At 39.1% G+C, this 24113-nt stretch overlaps 1 protein-coding gene across 3 annotated transcripts; it reads right to left on the bottom strand.

Moving 5' to 3' along the window:
- Window positions 1-1111: 1111 nt before the first annotated feature.
- On the bottom strand, window positions 1112-23874 carry MIER3 (MIER family member 3). 3 transcript variants are annotated; one of them, XM_059873137.1, is made up of 13 exons: window positions 23735-23874; window positions 23054-23078; window positions 20748-20893; window positions 18755-18889; window positions 17238-17358; window positions 14943-15028; window positions 14742-14814; window positions 12375-12526; window positions 11843-11924; window positions 7312-7403; window positions 5379-5506; window positions 5048-5193; window positions 1112-4966 (listed from the first exon to the last, which is right to left on the bottom strand). In XM_059873137.1, the coding sequence occupies exons 1-13, from the start codon at window positions 23741-23743 to the stop codon at window positions 4512-4514; spliced, it is 1650 nt and encodes a 549-aa protein (XP_059729120.1). In that variant the 5' UTR covers window positions 23744-23874; the 3' UTR covers window positions 1112-4511. The 3 variants fall into 3 exon arrangements, with proteins under 3 accessions (XP_059729120.1, XP_059729119.1, XP_059729121.1); XM_059873136.1 differs by having other exon boundaries at window positions 7312-7406; window positions 23735-23873; XM_059873138.1 differs by lacking the exon at window positions 23735-23874 and adding an exon at window positions 22341-22476 and having other exon boundaries at window positions 7312-7406.
- Between the last annotated feature and the right edge of the window lie 239 nt (window positions 23875-24113).

Raw genomic sequence — 24113 nt, 5'->3', positions numbered from 1 at the left:
GCCAGAGCTGCACTTGGATGATCCTAATGGGTCCCTTCCAACTTAGCATATTCTATAATTCTATGACTTGGCTGTTTATTACCTAAGCTCTGTAAGGACTTAATATTTATCTTCTTAGTGACAGAAACTATGTTTCCTACCTAAATGGTTGAGGGGAGTTTTAATTAAATATACATAATACTAAAATACAACCATTTTTAAGACTCCATTACTGCAAGGCTAACAATTAGTTGCATCAAAACAAGAACTAGATGGGGTCAGTCATTACAATTTATTCTAACATCAATCCTTATACTAAATAACTAAAAAAAGGGAGGTGCAGCTTGTAATTGAAGTGTTTTGGATAGGTATTTTGTTTTGTACATTGTACTGACCATGATTAGAAAGACATCCTTGTCTTTCTCCATCAGGGGAAGCGAAGCTCATTACTTGGCAAATTACAGCTTTTGCTATTTAGAATTATACCAGCTTGTACTCCTAATTAAAAAAAAATAGTAATTTCTTTACTTGAAGGTTTACTGTGTCAGTCACTATAAAAACAAGCATACTGGATCTAGGAAAGAACTCCACTGACTCCATCTGGCATTTGATAGAAATGGTATGTAACATCTTACAGCTTTTCAGGGTCCAAGATTAGTGCTTGTTGTCTTGAGGGACTGGAGAATCAAGGTAAAAAGCATTTTAAATTGTTTAAGTTCAACATTAAGGCCTAAGCCAAGTAAAACTTTTGTATTCACAGCTGTAATCTAGTTTTGCATGGATTTACAAATTTGGGTGAGTTTTCTTTCCCCAGAAAACAGGTATGTGTTCCATACAGCTTAGGTGTGGTCTGAGCTCTGGATGACAGTGCTGCGTGTTACCTTGCAGCTACAATTAAGTCCCGTCTGAGATTTGCTATACTTCAGCCATAATGTTTCATATGTCTGAGGGAAACCATGAATCCTTAGCTACCCGCATCACTGTGTGATGCATTTTTCACTCTTCAGTGTACCTCTACATAGATGGTACCATGTGCAGAGTTCTTGAAAGTGCATTCAGAGTTACTGCTAAATATCTCTGGAAATGAAGTAGCAAACACAGTGCAGATGCATGAAGAGCTTTACAAATAAAGAAAGGTTTCCAGACATTTATTTCTGGAACTGTACACCAGGTATTAAAGTACAACAAATACAAAATAATGCTCAAAAAAAATCAGTGTTTATGTACAAATATTAAAACCAATGCAACAACAGCGACTTCCTCTTGAACATCTGATACTAAAACATGTTCCGATTGTCACTTGATTTGTTGTTATGCACAGGGTAGTTATTTTGAACTGAGAATAACTGGAATCTCTGTTTTATTAGGAAGACTAAAACCATTCCTACTTTATTGTACAATTGATAGCATCTTCCTCCTTCTTTCAATGAAAAATAGGAATAATAAAAATAGTAACCTTGTCATTATCTTACAAATTACTGTATTTAATTTCCCTGTCTGCAGACGATGTGCTTGTAATGCTGGGCAAATAGCGTCCCTGTTGGTCAGTTTATCCATTAGTTTACATTCAAAGTTGAAATACTCATTAGAGACTTTGGTTAAATTAAGTAGTATCACTGTGTCCTACGTGAACTGAAGTTTTCCTATATTTTTGACTCTCAGTTTCAATTGCACAATTCACTGACCTAATTGTACACAATTTCATATTCTTCAAACAGTATTGTACATCCTTCAAGTAAATTCAGCAGTTTGACCATTACAAGAGGAAGACTAAACACTTAAGAACCTAGCATGGGAAGATGACGTGTGACCAACTGTGGTATTGCTATAATCACAGCACCAGTTACACTTCTACATGAATCTGCTACCCTCTTCATATTCCCTGTACATAAAAAGGATACATTTACCAACACTGCAATTGCCCATTATGGATTTTTTGGTTTGTCTGTATGAAGAAAACACGTGGCAAAGGACAAAGAATTCATCACAGTTTGTTACAAGAATTGTGCTTCACTGTGTAATAGCCAAGGCATTGTAATTTCTTCACATGGTTGCAATTCAGTTATCTCCATGCTGACTTTCAAAACACAATTCTTTAATAAACAGTAACAAGTTCTCCATTTAAATGTTTAAACTGAGAGAAAAAAAGTAAGTCCAGCTTTTAAAAGTAAAGTTCAATAAATAGCTATTTTACATGGATAAAGTCATAGTGGTACAAATTTATGGATGTCACATCAAGCATGCACAAAAATGTTACTATACACAGAAGTAGTCAGAAAATATTGAAAGAGATATCTAAAAAGATATGAAGAATTTACATATATACGAAATCTTGCAAATTATTGCCTCATTTTAACAAGGAATTAAAAGTAAACGATACCAGCTAGCTAGCCAACAGGCTAAATAAGATCAGCATTTATTAGACTACCCGGAAATCATTTTTCTCTCATATCATTTTATGAATTTTGGTCAAAGTCTTTATTAAATAACTAAAGTGTCCATTCAACTTGCTGACAACCCAAACCTTAGACAAGTCTCTGCCTACTTTAAGAGCCCAGCAATGCATAGATAAACTGAGTAAATTACTGCATCAACTAATGAAAATGGGTGTGTTCATTTAAGTGCAACTGGTATAAGCATTGTCATCTTTGTATGATTTTTATACAAGACCAGCCACTCACTGTAAACCCATAGATAAACTTGAATGTATAACAATGGAAGATTATGGCCAGAATTCTACAAAATTACTTAAAATGGGCTGATTCATAAACAAAGGAAACAAGGTACAAAGTTCAGCACAAAACACAGCAGTAAGAAGCTGAGAACTTGGCTAAAAATGTCAAGAGTAAAACACAGGGCCAAGGCTACCCGTTATTTACTGTGTACTTACTAACGTTAAATATTTCAGATGTTTAAGTTAAGAACTGATTACAAAATCATATCTACTTTTGTCCACTGTGCTAAACTAATTTTTTTTTAATATGATAAATGTGCTATTGCATAAACACTTCAAAGCAATCTTCATTACAATGCTGTAAAGAAAACTCCATATGCTGCATCTGAAACTTGGGATATCAATGCAGTTCACAGTACGCGTAATAAATACCCTCTTCCCTTTCAAATATTAAAGTCACTACCTTCTAACTGCTCAGCACAACCTTGAAGCAACTATTGAAAATATCAACAATGCAAACTTAATTGCTTGACTAATGAAAACAGATTAGTGGCAATTAGACTTGTAATACAAACAGTGCAAAGAAAAAGTATGGAGGGACAGGAGTAATCCTATTGAAGGGAGGTTCAGGCTTTCATTAGAACACCCAGCAAGTTGTATGCTAGAACATGTTACAAGCCAATACTATACTTGGTTCCTGCAGCAATTGGAACAAACATTTGCAAGACAAACATCCTGGATGGCTAAATTGCACTCAAGGTTCAAAATAAAAAAATGTAATGAAGTTAAATAGTTGCTTTTATGGGATGCATTTTTACTCGTCCTTTCCTATTTGACCAAAGAAATTGGTCAAACTGCCAAAACAAATAAACGCAATCCACACTAAATAAAAACTTTCAAGCATGTACTTCAAGGTTCTACTACACTATATAAACTAGATAGTCCCTCAAAACTGTAATACTTAGAACTGCAGTGCTCCAAACAACTTAAGATGTCTTCCAAATGTAGACTGTTTAGTGGTAAATCCTAAGCTGTGCAGACTGTAGCTTTATACATCAGCTGCCTTAGGAAAGTTAAGGTACACGATTGCATTGCTCTTCGAAGTTGTGGACAAACCCCTACCAAATACAATATAGCCTAAAACTCATCTGTCTGAGCCAGTAAGTTTAAAGTACACAGACATCTACGGCAGCATGATTACTTCTCTGTAAGGTAGCCATGACCTTTAATTTTGCAACAGCATTCAAGTGCAGATCTTCACTTTACTCATCTTAAGTCCCTTGTGCTAGCTTCCACCAACATGAATTTGCTGCTTTGTAAACTGAAGTGCTCTAGTTTAGTATCACATGAGAGAAGGTTCCATTTAAAAAACATCCTTGTATGTTTGTGCAGTTTAAAATAAACAAACCCATCCCTGCCTTTAGAAGGGGGGGGGAAAAATGCTACATTGAGCAGGGATCAGGATCCGTACCTGTAAACATTGTTATTCCACTGCATCCATTACGGCAAAAGTAACTTACTAAAAAAGCCACTCCAATCCGTTCAGAACTTCTGTGCTGGTTTTGAAATGGTGGCCTCCGTCTACAGGCTTTAGGAAAAAAAATTGAAGCAGAGCTTAAAGCTGCATCACAGAGTTCTCTTAGTCCCAAACTCTGCCACACATCCTATGACATTTCCACATTTATGGACTGAAAAAAGAAATTACTCTTGATAAATCAAGATATAGTTCTATACATACAAAGACATCACTGATGTCATAAAGTTCAAACTTCCAGTGAAAGACTAAGCAAACCTGATAGCTCCCATCAAGTTTACTACTACTGCATAAAGTACCCACTGTTTGTTTAGTTTTCCACAGTCATTCTGAATGAAGGGCAGCATGGTGGAGAGCGTGGGTATTGATAAAACCATTTGTCTCATTTGCAGATAGACTGCTGAAGTCAGCCACTGAAACAGCCATTTTGGCACTGGTAATGTGGTGTGTGTGGTTCTCGAAGTCCACACCAAGGTTATTTACAGAGACATCATTCATGAAAGATTCTGGGACAGCAATCCCCATTTTCAATCTCTTCGCAGGTCTTTCTGCCTCCTCACTGCACATGTTCATTTGGTTTAGCTCTGAATGATAAAAGCCAGTCTCAAATAAATTAAAACAATCACTTTCACCATTGCTAGGCAAGTTAAGCAATTCTTCTGTTCCAACAGGCACATGATTAACTGGTGCTCGGGGTAAGCTGTCCATGGGAGGAAAAGCGTCATCCAAGCAGTTCACATCTGAAGTGTGGCAGACTGTAGCTACACTGTTTGTCAGTGCTGGAAAACAGATGAACACAAATGCAAATGAAATAGTTGTTTGTGTAGTTCCAACAAAGATATTTTTTTTTCTTGATTTACCTGTCAACTCATTGGCAGTGATAGAGTTCAGAATGCTTAGCTGTTGATCAGGAATGGTTTCTGTTCGACTATTAGATGTTAAGGCTGAAGAATGCACAGCTCCTCCGAGGGATTCTGCTTCATCTACCAAACGATCCATGTAGTCCCTAAAACAATATTGCATCCATAAACTATTATATAACTAGAAAACTAGACCTATAAATGATGATAGATTTAATTTCAGTTGCCATAGCCACTGAAGGTTTACACTGCAATGACAGAAGTGGGTTGGGGGAAGTCTTCCACATTTACAATTTGCAACAGAAACATATTCCAAGAACATTTTACTTACGTAACTCCTGGATGATGGTTATATTTCTTCTTTCCAAATCGTGTTTGCTGAGCAAAGTAATCATAACGTTCTGACTTTTTCCACATGTAGTAGAAAGCCACACACTCAGCAACTGTTCTGGTTCTTACCTAAATGGCAACAAGAAGAATTGACAGGATTCATGCAAAGATTTGGGTTTTGTCATCTTTCCAATTCCCATTCCTGCAATATTATCAGTTTTTATTGCTCTGGAACAAATCTTTGCAGACTTCAAACAGATCTATAGTTTCAAGTATTACATTTGTTCTACTCAATGCATTATTGGATTTTTTTTAAACTGCGTTGAAGCTCTATCTACATCTGAAGTACTTAGACATATATATAAACATTTTTTAAACTGTAAGATATACCCTTTCTTATGATGGAAAAAACTGAGCAAATGAATGATCTAAGAGGATTGAAGTACCAAAAACTCTGGATATGTGTTTCTTTGGGAAAGTCCAGAACTGTGGAGGCTTTGACAACAGAGTCGCCAAACCAGAGCAGTAAATGCTGAAACAAAAAAAACCCATAGTCTTGTTGAGAAGGTAGTAAGGACTGAAAAGACTCGTTTTGATCTATGTTGTTTGTCTCTTTTGACAAAATGGAGGTGCTATGTGAAGTCAGATTCTTGGAGAAAAATTCATTACTTCCACTTTTATGTACTTTTTTATGCAGAAACATTTCACATCACCATCACACCATCCACAGTTCCAGTTTTACAACTCTATCCAACACTATCCAACACAGTTTGGCAGTAAAATCTATTTAAGTGCTTTCAAACATACAGAAGTATCAGTGGTGAACCCAAAATACCTTGGGGGGCAGTAATAAATCTTGCTAGTTTAGGCACAGATGTACCAGGAAGGGGAAGTAATTAACAGATACTAATGCATGAAGTCTGAGTTGACAAAGCTTTGCACTGCAGTGATAAGGAAACACATCTTGTTAAGCTCCTCCACACACTAAATCTTGTCTAGCTGATACTTCTGTATACAAGTGACATCACCTTATGCTGGATCACAGAACCTTCCCTAAACTTTTCTTGCCTTTTGCCTGGGAAAAAAACCCAGTAGATTTCTTAGACAAATTCTGGTCCATAGTGACAGACACATCAACACATGTGTTTTGCTCTGCGTTGGAAAATATATTTTTAATCTCTGATGCATTAATGCTTATTGTTAAAGTCCATTTAAAATCTGAACTATCCAAATTGTTTAGGATGGGTCAAACCAGGTACTGGGCAAGAGCAGAAGACAGTTGTTGAACAGCAACCACAACCCTACAAAGTTCACCTGAAATACAATAAAGACTCCTTTAATATAGTATCAAACGCATAAAAGAGAGATACAAGACATTTGGAAACACTAACATTGTCAACTATTGCTTTTTTGATAAAAATAACAAAATATCCTATTCTTCAGGCACAGAGAAGTCAATCAGAAGCAATCCAGACCAAGCTTAGAACTCATTTTTGTCTCAAGAGAGAGAGTATTACGGATGACTATACCTTATGAAAACACATAACTCAGCCTGATTCTGTAAACTTGCACCTTCCTGGTGACAGAATAAATTAGGTAAAGATGCATTCTCCCCTCCTACAGCCATGGTATAGAAATACTGTTCACTTCTAGGAAAGGCATGAATTTAAATTGTATTGTAATGCCCATACATGCATAGAAGTAAAGTCAACTTAAGCTGATTTCAGAGACAATATATTAACTCATCTCACAATGCCTAGTATTTCCAATGACATTTGGAAACATTAGTGCAAAGAAAAGAAAAATTAGTTCAAAAATGCCAAAGTTATTTTAATTTTATTCTTATTTCCCTCTTCTGTACAGCTTCTGACAGACTGCCTTCACATACTATCATACAATTTACCAACTCTTCAATTTAACTGTAAAATACTAACCTTGTTTTTCTGTATGAGATGGAAGTCTTTTCCATACATCAGAAGTGCATTTTCAAAGCTTCTGCATTCTTCTTCTGTCCATGCTGTCATCTCTTCTAGATAATTATAAAAGTAGCATAAGAAACTTGATTTCACTCAACCTTTTCAAAGAATAAAAATGTTGATCCTAATGGATGAATATCCAAATGCATTCTAAAAAAAAGGCAATTCAGTTATTCAGATCCATTTTATTTTCCCTACTGAGAAACGATCCTACCTGAAATTTAACGTTCTTCTCTACAAAGAATGATCTAGAAGAGTTTGATTTCAGAAATCTTTCATATCTTTGAAAGCAAAGGATATTTTTCAAAGGTTTATTGCTCTTAATATGTTTGTCATCAAAAAATAGTGTTTGATAAACATCACTGACGTGGTAAGTGTGGTGATTTTTCTCAATATTTCTTGTTACACAGGACACAAGGAACAGTGGTTACTGGAAAAAAGAGCAAAGGAAAATCCTGTTTTGATGGATGGCCCTGTGAGTCTGAGTGAGCATCACAGACAAGAAGGCCTGACAGAGCTCAGCCCTACTGTGCAAACCACAGGAACAGTGCTAGGCCCACATCTTCCCAGGCACTCAGCAGTCTAGGTCATGTCTTACCAGGAGCCAACTACCAGCCTGGATGCCAGCCTCGGTGCATGGCACTGTAGATCACAGCTGAGACACGGGGATGAACTGTCATCAGGAGGGCAATTCCAACCTGACACTAACAGCCAAATGGATCCAGCTTGAGACAGACTGCCCAGAACATACAACACCTTGCCTGATATCATAAACCCCCTGCTGAGGTAGTTTTTCCTCTCCTGGAAAAGGCATAATGCACCATGGAGGAGTGCCTCAGCACGAAGCCCAGGTCAGGAAGCCATACAGGACAAACTGACTGGGAATATAGTTAACATGATCCAGGGCTTTTGAAAAATACGGGATATCAGGGAATCCAGAAAAAAAACCCCAAATAATGACCTGGTCCTATAGAGCCACAAATCTCTTCTAACCCCTTCAGATCTTTTAAGGAGAAACTGCAAATTTCTTTTCTCCTCTTTTTTTTTTTTTTTTTTTTTTTTTTAAATAATTAAGCCTACATTTTCTAAAATGGATTTCGGTTTGACAAATAACAACAATCATAATTCAAGAAGACTCTTGTTAATTTCCTATCTTGATTGTAGCTTTGGGTATATATATAAGGAAGGAGGGATTTTTCAGATATCTTACATTGATAATGGTGATTCAAAAAGTTCCCACTCAACTAGAATTTAAAGCCAGTGGGGGAAAATGCATTCACATGTTTCAAAGTATCTCTGGAAGCAGACACTGAAAACCAGACTAGAGGTCATTTCCAACTAGAATCACTAGTTGGAAAAGACCTCCAAGATCATGAAGCCCAATCTATGATCAAACATCACTGTATCAACTAGACCACAGCACTAAATGCCTTATATCCAGTTGTTTCTTGAACACCCCCAGGGATGGTGATTCCACCACTTTCCCAAAAAATCCATTTCAATGTTTAACAACCCTGTCCATGAAGTTCTTTGCAATATCTAATATAAACTTCCCCTGGTGCAGCTTGAGGCCGCTGCCTCTCATCCTGTCACTGGTTTCCTGGGAGAAGAAGCCAACCCCCACCCTGCCACAATCGCCTTTCAGGCAGTTGTTGAGAGTGATAAGGTCTCCCCTGAGACTCCTTTTCTCCAGGATAAACACCCCCAGCTCCCTCAGCTGCTCCTCACAGGACTGGTGCCCCAGACCCTGCCCCAGCTCCATTGCCCTTCTCTGGACTCTCTCCAGCTCCTCAGTGCCTTTCTTGCAGGGAGGGCCCAGAGCTGGACACAGCACTCGAGGTGTGCCCTCAGCAGTGCCCAGTACAGGGGGACAATCCTTGCCCTGGCCCTGCTGGCCACACCATGGCTGATCCAGGCCAGGATGCCATTGGCCTTCTTGGCCACCTGGGCACACCCTGGCTCATGTTCAGCTGCTGTCACCAGCACCCCCAGCTCCTTTCCAGCCACTCTGCCCCAGCCTGTGGCACTGCCTGGGGTTGTTGTGACCCAAGGGCAGGACCTGGCACTGGGCCTTGTTGATCCTCACTCCATTGGCCTCAGCCCATTGATGCAGCCTGTCCAGATCCCTCTGCAGAGCCTTCCTGCCCTCCAGCAGATCAACAGTCCCACCCCAAATTGGTTTTGCCTGCAAATGGATTGAGAGTGAATTTGAACCAGATCACTGATAAAAATATTAAACGGAACTCCACCCAATACTGAGCCCTGGGGAACACACCAGGTGGGTGTAATTCCATTTTCCACCATTCTCTAGGTTCAGCCATCCAGACAGCTTTACCGAGCAAAGAGAGCCCTGTCCAAGCCATGGGCTGTCAGCTTCTGCAGGAGAAGCTGACACCATTTCCTTCTGCTGAGGAAATGGTGTCAAAGGCTCAACTGAAGTCTACGCAGGCAATATCCACAGCCTCTCCCTCATCTACTAGACCTTACTCCTCCATCTATCCCTTCCTATTTTAATGAAGGTATAACAATTCCATTTGAACTGGGGATGGGGTATGGGTAAGGACTACTAGTCCTTAGGATGGAATCTTGGCCTCTGAGCTGATGCCTCAGGTTTTATCTTGTGTATGTTTCAGATTCTGTGCTGCTTTAGTGTGTATTTCTGAGCTTCATATTAAGTGTTGGTAAGCTCTCTTCACAGAGTAGCTAGACAAAACAATTCCTTTGCTACCATGGGACCAAGGACCAGATCTCAGGCCCAAGAGCATAAACAGTGCCAGAATGAAGAGAGAAAAACAAGAAGGATGGGACTTCATAACCTAAAGCTATAACTGGACAATTAATTCCAATATGCAAATGGAGCAGAACTTGTAGAAGTGAGAGACCTTGTGACTGGTCCTGCATTTTGTGACCATTTTGGGTTCATCTTGGGTGTAGCGCCTTGTCCTGCCCAAGGTGTATCCATTGAGGGCTCTTAATAAACCCCTACTTTATTCTTTAACTCTGTCTAACCTCCGTTCTAGGTCAGCCTTCACAAGGCATCAAAGCCAAAAAAGAACAGAGGTTATTTTTCAATCCTGAAACAGGAACCTAAATTCCATAGAGGTACTGGACTTAGAATACAGCCCCTCAGCTGATATTTTAAGGTCTACACAATCTCTTCTTGTACATGAGGCTTTTAAAGCACTCTTCTTATAGTCCTTATTGCCCCCTCCAGCTTGACCTTAGTGTCCTGATTTTGGCTGAGATAATTTTCTTTCTAGTAGTGACCCCATATGAAAATAATATCGATAACACTCTGATGTTTTAGTTGTTGCAATTAAGGACATTTCAGTGTCCTGAGCTCTGCATTGCTCAGGTGTCCCAGAGGTGTCCCAGAGGCTCTGCATTGCTCAGGTGTCCCAGGGGGAGCATGGCCAGGAGAGCTGACCTGACCTAGCCAAAGGGATGTTCCATACACAGACCGACATGGTCAGGATGTGACCTGGGGGGAGCTGGCTGGGGGGGCCAGGAGCTGCTGGGGGATGGGCTGGGATTGGCCAGCAGGTGCTGAGCACCCGCGTCACTGTGCATCACTCACCTCCCTGCGGTTTTACTCCTCTCTCTTTCCTCTTCATTTCAATTATTATTGTCATCAGTATCACTAGTGTTCTTACTATATTCTTTTTGTGTTTCAATTATTAAACTATTCTTAGGTCAACCCTAAAGTTTTACTTTTTTCCTCTAATTCTCATGTCCACAAGGAAAGGAAGTGGTGGGGCAGAAGTGAGCGAGCAGCTGTGTGGTACTTTAGTTGCCGGCCGCCATTCAACCACTTAGACACCTGTCTCTCACAGCACCTAAATTTCATACACTCAACTTCTTTCTGGATCTGAGCAGAGGGATAACTGCCCTAATATCAACTTACAGCAGAGCTCATAACCCATTCTGCTCCACACAATACATATACAAAAATAAAGGACAAAAACCCATCTTTGTTACAGACAGGTTTTCATTTAAGGGATTAATAAATAAGGATAGGCAAGATGGAAGCCCACTTTCCAATGCAGACTAAAGGAAAGCTCTCCATGCCCTATGGAACTATACAACAGAGCCCATGAAGGGCTGGCATAGCACAAATGCTAGCACAGTGTGGGGGCTTATTTATGTACCAACCCACATTCATCAGACTGTAATCAATCACAATCTCAAACAGAGATACTAAATAAATAGTAGGTGAACAGAATTGCATCTCTCCCCACCCTTCTCCTCAATCTGTTTCATTGTTACAACAGCTGTGGAGGAAAGAAGGGAAGAGCAAACGCATATCCTCAGCCTTGCTACAACCTCAAACTTCTGCAGCAGAATTTACAAATTTGTCAGATTACACCTAATTTGTGCTAAAATCATCATGACAGGGATGTGTTTGATAATGTGATTCCTACTCAAGGATCTTCCACACAACTTTTTTTTTTTAAACCACACTTTTCTGAAAAAACAGGTACTCCCTTACCATGAGATGCCTTTCCATTTGAGCAGTATCTCTCAATTGCTTCTTTAACATTATGGCTGCTTTTAAGAAGTTCATACAGTGCCTATAAAATAAAAAAAAAGTCTTTAGAAAAAGTAAAAATTTTCTAATATCCAGTCTAGACTTCCAAAACTATTCTTCCAGTGAACATATCTAGGGTAAAAAAAATAGAGGACTTATTTATGTATGATGAAAATTTAAAAATGAGAGCCAAAACCAAAATCACCCAAAAGCTGAGTCAAGATTTAACTGAAAAACTATTAAACACTATATGCAATTTTTAAAAAGGCTCAATTTGTCAGCAGCATGACAATCAGAAACATCACAGATCACAAGGCACCCAACATTCAAATACTCAAGATTTTTAAGCATGTGCTTAAAAATTTTAAGTAAGATCTTGACTTCATAATATCCAACATTGAGTAGTAGTGTCTTTAGAGTACAAAGCAGAGAAGGAGACCACATGTTAATTACAGAGTTCTGTGTCACAAATGGAGCAGGATATAAAACCTACTTGTTCATTGTCCCGTGTATGTAGTCCTTCAGGAATTCTGCCAATCATTTTTTCATTTCCTGTTCTTAAGGAGGTTTCAAAAAGGTATTCTTTAACTTTACTTTCTGAGATGACATCAGGTTTCCAAAGTAAATGGTCTTCATTTTCATAAGCTGATAAAACAGAAATCCATTCATGCCATGTATAACATTTTTTAGGCTGCAACATTAAAAGTCATTTCACAAAGAAGAGGAACACAGAAGCAATCAAATCAAGCATGCCCATGCCACTTTTAAACTGCAGATCACTTTTGCTATTTAGTAATTTTCAACTAAAATTTGCCAAAAATTATGTAATAAAATAGCAATCTATATGGCAATGTAGTGATTTGTTTTTTCGTTCAGTAGCAACTGAATGCTGTTAAGAACTTGTTATGTTGGATGCTCTAAGTGATTAGGGTGTACAGTTCTCCACAGTACATTGAAATTACATCTGAAACTCTTATTTCAAGGATGATACAACACACAAGAGCTGACCTGAACCTTTGTTAGTCTGTGCATATGTTTCAATACTAGATTAAACTATAAATCTTTTATTCTGATCAATAGATGTGATTACCATTGCACATCACGTATTATGTACTCTCCTGGTAATGCAGAATTTGAGTTATTTAATTCAAACATAGATTCCTAATGGCTGTTACACCAGAAAAGATGGAGATGCTCAAAGCTCTCCTAAAACTGCAGGAAACAACATTGGGCTAAGGTGAAGAATAAAATGACACCTTTCAAAGTTCTTTTACGGTTAGACAACACAGAAAGCTTTCAATCAGACATGTTCCAAGTGAAAAGTTTATAGGAGTGCAGAACTGCTTTCTAGCTCAATTCTGGTAGCTGGACTACACAGCACAAATGTAAGCCCCTATGTGCCATCCCTAGTTCTTCCAGACGTACAGAAAAGGCTTTCATTTAACCCTCCAGCCCTACTACCAAGCCCAACCTTCCAGAGTGCTGGTGATACTCCTCTTCAGTTTTCTCTATCAACCAAGACAATGCAGTGCTTTTTGCAGAAGTCCATTACCAATAACCTCAAAAGATGCTCCTTGAGCTCTCTGATCTGGCAGCTACCCCTTTGCTCTTGGCCATGCTATCAGACAACACTTTCACTAGTTATCTCTAGTAACTATCTCTAGTAACTAGTACCAGCTCATTACAGAGTAAATCATCAGATTAACCCCTCCTTGGTCATCCTCTGGTTATAAGAACTTCCTTAGTTCTTGGCTAAGGATAAGTCAAGATGTGGAAATTGTAGAAGAACTACCCACATAAATCCAGTCCTTATTTCTCCATTTCTTGCAACCCACTAGCACCATGCTTGAATTTCAAAAAATTGGAGGCTTTCCTAGATCTTAATCAACACAAAGATATTCACTTCCTAACACTTCCAGCTCCATCCCTACCAAACATTCTTATTCTCTATTGCAAAGGATTATTCCTCAAAAGAGCAGGCGGCACTGTTGAAAAGATTCAATATAATTCACTCAAATAACATCCCCTTAAATGGTAAAGAACCTTACAGAATATCAAAAATTTACAGGAAAGAAACACAGAATGCCCTTCATTTACTATTACATCACCCTACCTGTTTCTTAATTTCACAGTTGTTCCACCCATGAGCAAATTTTTTTTCATTATTTGCATTTTTAATTTCACAGCTGTATGTGCTATGATTCTAACTCTATTAAAAAAAGCTCATTTTTCCCACTCTAGCACAACTGCAGTTTTTAACCTAAATTTGGACTGGAGTAACATCATATTTAGAATACCTAATTTTTAAGACACAAAATAACAGGACCTATACAAAAAAATTTAAAATAGCTTATTGCTTTGTTTTCCATACCAACCCTGTAACTCACATGGTTTTACCTGCCAAAAAAACCAAACCAAACCAAACCAAACCAAACCAAACCAAACCAAACCAAACCAAAAAAACCAAAAAAACCCAAAAAAAACCAAAAAAAAAAATCAAGCAAGGAAAGAGACTGTTTTGAACAACTTCAGTGTAAACAAAGTTACAGGCTCATAGACCAGCTATGATTCTCCAACAAAGGTAACTCCTAACTCCTACAGTTAGCTGACACCTGATATCACCAGACACTTCAGAATTAAGCCTCTAATTTTGTCATAAGAATGTCCTCTCTAAGTTGGAGAGTCACACTTCTGTAAGTATACAGAAGTTGTGCTACTTCAATTTTCTAGTACCTTTTTTTAATGGTCTCTGAGACTTTACCTAAGTAATTGAATTGACCTTGCAAATTTAAATAGTATTTTTCCATCAAGAGCTGTGTATAAACATGAAATAAGAAGTAAAACAATTAGAAGAACATACCCTTTTCATCATCACTGCATCTGCCAAGGTAAGCTGGAATTTCAGCCTGGTACTGTGAACCAACCATTATTTCCTGAAAATTTAATAAAAATGAAGAAAAAAAGTGATCAACTATATTTTGTGTATACAAGTATACACAAAAATCGTACTGGATTTTTTTTTAACAGCAAAGTTATAACTTTAAAAAAATATAATTATTACCTTTCTCAAATCTTCAGATGAATTACCATTGTCTGCCTCTACATCTTCACCATCAGATTCCTTATCTCCATCACATGTGGTGTTTGCTTCAGAAACAAAGTATACTTTTAGCTATGAAGAATTTTCTGTTCAAGCATATAACTTCAAGATATCATTTACTTTTGAAATGAGCACCTGCTTTTATTCAGGGAGACACTTACTGTGTGTCTGTTGATCCACATTTCTACCAAAACTTAACTAGAATGAAGTCAGAACACACTGGTATTTGTATACTGCAGAACTGAAACATTTATCATCATTGCAAATGACACTATATCTACTATATAATGAACACTATATAATGACACTGAATCTAGTATATTTCCTACCGTCAAAAGGAAACAAGATTTTTTTAATAAAAGCTTATACAAAGAGAAAAAGCAGAAAACTTCCAGGACTATGACATAGCCTCAGGTTAATCACAAAGAGAGTAAAACTAAGGGTAGGCATTTATCACCTACTAAAACCTTTCAACAGAAGTTTAATGGGCATTCACAACATTCCTTTAAACAAGGCTGCCTTAGCACAGAATGAAGATACAGGAGAGACATACAAAACGGAGTAGGTAAAAGAGAGCCAAAGACTCCTTATTCCTTTTACATCCTGGTTTTTCTCCCTTCCCTTAGGAAGAAATACATCAGAGCCCTCCAAACAACTAAAATACATTACTCCATAGATTAACTTGTATTTTAAAATCTGAAATGCTGTAGCACTGGGTTCTGAAGCAGTTCTATTTTTATAGTTGTATAATCCCCAGCACAAGGTAATATACAGTTGTGACACAATTAGACCTATTTTGTATTCTCCAACTTCAGAAAAAACATGCTCATAAATTGGGCTGAAATTTTAACTTCATCACAACTAAAACATCATGAACATCAGAGACAATATCCAAGACTGTATGGACTGATGGTCTTGTTCCATAGTAATCAGTAAAATCATCAGTCTATCACGTTTTGGTTTTACAAGTAGAAAGTAAGGGGCTAACCTGAATGAATGGAACAATATTCTAGGGCAATCAGGCAATTATTTTGCCCAATTAATTTAAACTTAAGGAAACAGCCTGTGTTATGTATTAGATAACGTGTATCTCAAAACTTAATGTTATCTTAGAATCTGGGAAATGGACAGAGACCAGAAAAAATATGGAACAGCCAACAGCACAGAGAACTGACATCTCCTTCCCTGAAATGGTGGATATTTGATCTTAAAACGTCCAGCTTAATGTTCTAATAAAGTAACATTTTGAAAGAAAACCACGATAGCAGAGAACAAAGATGACTGTTCCTTAATCCTCAGTACAGAGGAGGGGCTAAACACATTTCTCAATGAAGCAGTCACATTTAAAATGTCATATTCATTAGCAGTTCCCAAGTGCCAGCATGTTTTGTTTAACTGAAAAAGGGGAAAAATTACAATTTTAAAGTTTTGGTATCTCTCTTTCAATACAAATGTCCTGCATTTATCAGACAGCAGCATGCAAAGGGCTATGATTGCTGGTGACCGAGGAAGCACAATCCCTTTATTCCCTCCTCCTCTACAAATATGAAATCCCCCATGGAATATCTTAACATATTGGCCAAATTGGAACTGTGATATAAGTCCTTCACACTGCTCTAACTCTAGGACACCAATGAACAAATGAGAGGCAACAGGCAATGAGGAATATCTCATCCAGGTTGGATAACTGAACCACAGGTTCTTTCCCATCATAGCTCCATGGTTAGTGAAATTTTGGTGGTCATGGGTTTACAGGCCCCATCCCATATAAAACTACTTTGGCTCACCCCATGAAGTCCTATGGAAAAGTGCTGAATGTGTGAAGGGAAATAATCACAAAGACACTGCGTCCCAGTTCACATCCACAGGCTGCACAGAGGAGTCACTGGCTTAAAAGCAGCAGCAAAAATTTTAGTACAGAAACACTAATTTAAAAGAATGGGTACATGTTCATATAATTCACTAACATATTGAAAATCATGAAGGGTGTTCCTCAATCTGTATTAACTATTGACTATGAAGTCATTGTATGTATAGAGAAATGAATTTTACTTGTGCTCTGAGCAGAGAACCAAATTTGTTTTAGGTACTCAGTAAGACCAACCAAAGGCAACGTTCATGTACAGCATCCTGCAAAGCACTGGTTTTCAACTCCTGGTACAGAGAGTAGTACTCCTCAATTTTGGTATTTTAAGGTACAAAGCTATATATAATGCTATAACTTTTTGAGTACTACTATAAAATTAGGTTTCCTACATCTTAGTGGCCGAGGAAAGAAGTCAGTAGCCTCATGTGAAGTAACTGATGGTGTCAAGTCATCAGCAGAGGACTGTGTTTCTTCATCATCACCCGACAAGAGGTCTTTAGCGATTTCCTCCTGTATCATTAACACAAAAAAAATTAAACCTCAGAGTGACTATAAAATACAGACTGGTAAGCACTTAGATTCAGCCAATTGTAAGCCTCATTAATTAAAATGCGTTACCTTCCCATTAGAAAATGTAGCAGACCATATTCCTTTAAAGAAAAAGCTGGTTTGCTCCTGCTAACTCTAAGAATATAACCTTTCATTTTAGAGTCAAACATAGTGGTTCCCCTCTGTCTTCTATTAAAACAAATGCACAGCAATTAATTTCTGCAAGTATCAATCTCAAATGTCCCTCCAACTGCTTCCAGTAAGAAACACCAATGTAAACTGCCTCATGTTCATTTTGTCATTCTTTGCATCACAGATATACCGAAGCTTTATAAGCCTACTACTGCCTCCTAAACTCAGGGAAAAAGCCAACCAACCAAAAAAAAAAACCAAGCCCAATTTTTTTAGACTTTTGCCATGAGGACAGTTCTAGGTAACAAAACACCAAAAGAATCTGATGTTTTCGTATGTTAAAGAAACAATATTAAGAAAGAAAAGGCACACTTCCTCCACTCGCAGTCATGTTTGAACTCCTCTAACAGAGATTTGGAAGGGAAAGAACTGTATTAGACAACTAGCCGACTACATTTTTGTAGCCTCAACAAGATTGTGAATCGTAATGAGAATCAGATGTGCAGAGCCATCATTATATCCTTTCTGTGGAGTTTACCATTACATCATACTCACAGGAAAAAAAAAAGACATTTACTTACTACTTGCATACTTTTTAAGCTCAACTACAAGCTGCTCATGCTTTGTGGCCAAAAATCAGAATAAAATCTCAGAATTTAAATTTAACTTGCAAACCACAAAAGCTGAAGTCTCAGGGTTTTGTATCAGCAATGCACCACACATAGTCACTACACATAAAACAATCTCTCATCCCCCATGGCTGAGAGCTTTCTAAAAGATATGCATTTGAAAATAAAATTCCAAAGCATTCAAGAGTACATTTTCAAGTTATTTTCATACCGTTTTTTGGTACTTGATGTGTGGTGGAAGTTAAGAGTTATTTCTGGACATCGCATATATTATCCAAAAATCCCACTTCTTAACTAAAAAAACACAAAACAACTAACAAACCTCCTACTTAAAAGTTCTTTGCATGTGTTTTAGAAGAACTGTTGACATAATCAGTTTTCTTTTGTACTAATATAGTGACACTAAAGTTGCTATGCACCATTATCAGAACTACATGCCCAATATCCTTGAAAAGGTAAGATCCCAGAGTGACAATATATATAGAAATTAACAAAAATATGTATTTTGTAACATCAAGAGATTATGACATGTAATTTAAAACCACATGGATTTTTGCTTTTAAACAACAATTCAAGTGAAAATGATTCTGACTTACTTTATCTAGAGTCATATCTGGAAGTTCATCTGCAAGTTCACTCGGAGAGCTATTTGCACTGGAACCTGGCATAACTGGAATCGTGGGCTCATAGCCATAGAATGCTAGTAAATCTTCCAATGGCATGTTTCCTTCCTAATACAAGAGGATTTAAAACACTTCAACATATTGCCAATGACTTGTAAACAGTTCAGGCCTAAGAGAATAAGACATACTTTGAAGAACAGAAACAAAAAACAAACAAAGAAAAACTAAGCTGAAAGCACGAATGATTAAAGATTTAAAATATTGTGATCCTATGATAACAAAAATTCATAAACATGTCTTTTGGCACATAGTGAAGCTCTGTCAAGCTGTTGGGAAGACATTTTACTGGATGCAACTAGAGTAAATATTAAAAATTTCCTCCTTATCTGATGATACTGTGGAACATGATTTGTCAGTATTTCTTCAAGAGAAATATAGAAAACCTTGAAGACTTCATTCCTACATAGCTATAGCTGCACATGTGAAAACCCCCACAGAAATAAACCAATACAGCAACTTCTAAGCCCTTCCTTTCATCTCCTGCACAATGATACTTTATATTAACCATTGAGAATGTAACAAGAGAAAGATGGCCAAGAAAAGGCAAAAATCAAGAGAAAGGATTGATTTTTAACTTCTCTTTTCCAATAGCTTTTGATCAAGTGATTCTAATAACTACAATTAATAAAACAATAAACAGTGAAAATTCTTTTTTCATTACCTGGTTCAAGACATCAGAGTATGGAAAATATTTTCAAATATTTACACCTTTAGAAGTTATACCTCTAAAAATGTATTGTTGAACTCATACACTGATCAAATTCCTATTTTATTAGCCAGGCAAGGTTTTAGTGCTGCAAAGACTTTTCACAATGGGTAATTAGAAACTCATGTCCAAGTCTTCCCAGGATAAAGACTTAAAGTAATAAAGTGTTTAAGATGAGTGTCTCTCAGTTCTTCTTTCTTCTATTACAGAAGCAATAAGAGAATTTGGTGGAGAAAAAACTCCATTTTAACCATCAGAACTGGCAAACTGCTTTACTACTATAACAGCAAGCTCATAATCAGCAAAAATATAATTTTAAGGGCAGTAAGGCAAGAAAAAAACCATCAGGAGTACAAACACTGTGAACTCCACATGTAGAAAATTTCTTTTTACATGGACTACACAAACACAGCCTTGTATTTGATGCCAAAAAATACTTTTTCGGAAGTACGTTGACCAAGACCTGCAGTTATGCTGAGTGGTGTAAGTGGGTTACCTAACAGTAACGCAAATAGCATCAATTTCTGGGTGTTCAGCACTCAGCAGGCATTCAGAATGCATGCCACACTGCCATGGATGAACAAGAGGTGTAAATATGAAAAACTTCTTATTAAGAAGTGTAAAATGGAAGAGAAAAAGCCAAAGAGCACACTGATCATTTTATACATCCACTGAACGCTAAACCGATGAAACTAAGGCACAGAAATACTATTTATATAGCAAATTAATGTGACCCATTATGCATAAACCAGAGTTGTTTGTTTGCATATTGTAAAAGTAAAACCTGACATAAAGAAACACAGCTAGATGTCATTTTAACAGTATGCAAAATGTACAATTTCAACATACAAGTGATCTTAGACAACAGGCCTCTAAAACCTATGTCAGTGATTTCTCTACCAAAGCAAACGTGCTACTAAATCAAAAAAATATGAGCACCAATACCTTTAAAGAAGCTAAGTTCAGTCTTTTCTGTGATGATGCACTGCTACATCCCAACCTGACTTCTTTTATACAAGCTGCAAATGCATTTTTGCAGAAAACTGCACTATACAATAGAAATTGAAGGGCAGGTTAAAGGTTCTTTTCACTAGAAAAGTTACAATATGTATGAAAAGTAAAATATGTATAGAAAAGTACATGTGAAATATGTATAGAAAATACAATATGTACCTTCTCAAGGGAGAAAGTCTTCCTTACCTTTTCTAAATCTTCAATTTCAGAGCTGAAATTTTTGCTTTCTTCCATCATTTCCTCTTCTTCGAGAGTTCGCTCATCATCGTAATCGTGTACCAGCATTTCAGCAGATGGGTCAAAGTCATGATCCTCAGATGATAAAGAGCCAACTATCAAAAAAAAACTTAATTTGAGAAATTTTTTTCCCTATACCATCATAAGAAATTAAATCCCAGCAAAAATATTTGCATTAATTCTCTTACAAGCAGGATCAGAACTCTCAGTGGAGTAACAAATTTGTAACTACTTGACAAATTCAGCTGCTTTTCGACCTTTCCTTTTTGTATTAAGGACAGCTTTCTCTCTTGCTACAAACAGAATAGCAGAGAGAAGTACCTAAATGCACAAAACTAAGTTTCAGGAAATACAATCCCAAATTAATATTTTACTGAATAAAGACTGTTCAAAACACTCTTGAAATCAACATTAAGATACAAAGCACACACATCAAAAGATATCAGAAGCTGCAAGACTGTCATCTATAGACTCTGATTTTATTGATCTGATTTATATGGTAACAAGCATATTTTTTCACTGGTAAACAGGTAATTTAGGTTATGAATTCACATCCTAGTAATTGCAAAATAAGTGAGACTCTCTTTCAATTGATTTATCCTCACAAATGGATATTCTAATAAAATTAATTTGTAGCACTAGATCTAGAAAAATAAACACAGCAGAATTTCAAAAAAATGCTACGGAAAATGCACTAAAAATAACAAAACGTTTCTAATAGAACACATTAATTAACAACCCTGTGTGATACCTCTGTGGTCCAACAGACACTTTTTAATTACTGAAGACAACACTCAGAAGTAATCAAAAAAGTACTATTATTTTAAATGCACTTTGTCATTTCAAAGATTATCATCAGAGTCAACCAATTTTCAAGACGAAAATATTCTGCGTCAGCAGTCAGTATTCTACAGTCAAGAATCACTAAATTACAGGGTTGCTTTGATCTTTAGTGTTCACTTCTTTATGGCTTTCAGGTTGGAGGAAAAAGACAGATTAGTATATTTCGCTTCCACTTCTGGTTTCCATTTATATACTAGTGGTCTGTTGCAATCCTTAGCTTTCGAGCATCAAAGAAAAGGTTTACCAAGAATTATTTCTATCAAGGAACTTCTTAAAAAGTTTTGAAAGAAGTAACTACAAATTTTCAATCTTCTTCAAAAAATAATACAATATTCCTCTTTGCACTGCTTTCAGCCTGGAGGCAGCTGTATTTACCAATACTTCTGAACCTTAAAGAATGCAACTTTTCATCATTTATGCTAAGTATTCATTTTGTACATGCAGGTAATTGAACTTTGTTCAGCTTTTCTAAGACAAAGCTGTCAAAGTTTGTAAAATCACACTGTAGAGAAACATTTAGGCCAAAAATGCTTTTTATTCACATGCTATTCATTTTATGGTCTCAAGGAACTTTGAGCATAGCTGATGCTACTACAGTTCCAATAACGACATTATGTGTTTAATCCTCCTGCTCTTGGTCATCACATTGTGCTCAAGTTTTAAGAAAGTATCAACTGCCCTAATCTAACATGCACTTACAAGGGTGTGATTAAGATTATCGCTTCTAATTGTTTTCTAACTCATTTTCCATTTCACTCAAGGGGAAGTTCTCTTCCACAAACTTTACATTAAAAAGTCCCACTTCTCCTGTAGTTCTGAATGTTCAATACCCCATCTGAAATATTCAAAACTATATTGAAAAATACAAACTCAACAAACATCATAATAGTTAGAGATGATGACAAACACTACAGAATGCATTTACATAGAATCAAGTATGTTCCCCAAATATTTGAAAACAGCCCCGCTGACGTTAGTGACGCTTGGTTGTATAATATAGTCCAAAGAACCTTAACAGCATTTAGGGAGAGCCTTAAAAATTACTTGTTATGATTTTAAACATTTTCTGTTATTACCAAGAAGCAAAAAATTTAGACAAGCCTGTAGTTATCAGCATCAAGAGAAGCTGTCTCTCTCCAGGCTATCTGGCTTTACTGAGATGCTGACTCAAAAGTGCTACACAACTCAAATTTCATTTTTGGTTCCTAGGAGCCAATTTCTAACTGTAACTGGACTTAAGTGAAGGATTACGTAGCGCATATATCCTCTGAAAAACCTGGCAGGCGGTTAACAGCGTGCACACGAAGCCTTAGGAAAACTACGAGGGGATAAATTTGGGAAGGAGCAGCAAGGAGAGAACGGCGTGCGGGCGACAGGCCGGGTGCCGATGCAGAAGGTGGGCGAGGACGAACCTGGGCTCGAACTCCCAAAGGAAGCCTGCAGGGAAAAGAGAGAGCGAGATAAGAGCGGGCTCCCTGCGGCCCGGCAGCAGGCAGGGCCCTTCACTCCACGCAGCCGTCGGAGCTGCTCCGTTTCCCCGCCACCCCGCTTTTCCCTGCTCCCCTCCAGCCTCAGCCCCAGCGTCCCGCCCTGCTGACCGCTCCATCCCGCTCACCCTCGTCCATCCCTCCTTCCCTCGCTCCCGCCTGCCGCTCTCCGTCCCTCCTCCTCCTCTGGCACAAGGCCCCCCCCGGGGCCGCGCCAGGCCCGGCCGGCGATCTCGCTCCCTCCGGCCCCGGCCAGGCGGGACGTGTCACGGACCGGACCGGCCGCCGCCTCGTCCCCGCTCCCAGCCCGGGGCTCGCTCCTCCTCCCTCCCTCCGGGCGGTTCTCCATGGCCCGCGCCGCAGCGGCGATACCGCCGGCCCGTCCCGCGGCCCCTCCGCCGCCCGCGGGCCGCGCACCGGCACCGCGCCCGTCCCGCGGCCTGGTCGCGCAGGCTCCGCCGCCCCGGCCCCGTCGCCCCCGTCGGTTCCGCCGAGCAGCCGCGGGGGCGCCTCCCGGGGGTGCCGGGGCGGCGCGGGGGCGCTGCGGGCGCGGGGCCCCGCGGGGCGCCGGGCGAGCCCCGCGCCCGGCCCGCTCTGCCCGCTCACCTCCGCCATATTGGGACGATGGGGCCGAGCGGCGGCGCCGCGCCGAGTGCCCGGATGGCGCCGTGAGCCAATGGCGGCCGCAGGCCCGCCGGACCGTCCGTGCGGGCGCGGGGGGACCGGGACGGGCCGGGCCGGGACGGGCCGGGCGGGGCGGCGGAGGCGGGGCAGCGAGCGCCGGGGACCCGCCGGGACCCTCCTCTGGCGACGCCGCCCCGGCCGGCGACGGCGGTCGGCCCGCCCCAGCCCGGCCCCGCCCGGAGAGGGCGCCCGCCCCGCCGGCGGGTGGCTGCTGGGGCGGCCAGCGGAGAGCCCGGGGCCGGCCAGAGCCGGGTGAATCCGAGACCCCGGGCCGGGAGCGTCGAGCGGGAGCGGACCCGGC

This window comes from Haemorhous mexicanus, chromosome Z (genome assembly GCF_027477595.1).
Source record: "Haemorhous mexicanus isolate bHaeMex1 chromosome Z, bHaeMex1.pri, whole genome shotgun sequence".
NCBI lineage: Eukaryota > Metazoa > Chordata > Aves > Passeriformes > Fringillidae > Haemorhous > Haemorhous mexicanus.
The sequence above is the reverse complement of the archived record's forward strand: the minus strand, read 5'-3'. Positions and strand labels throughout refer to the sequence as shown.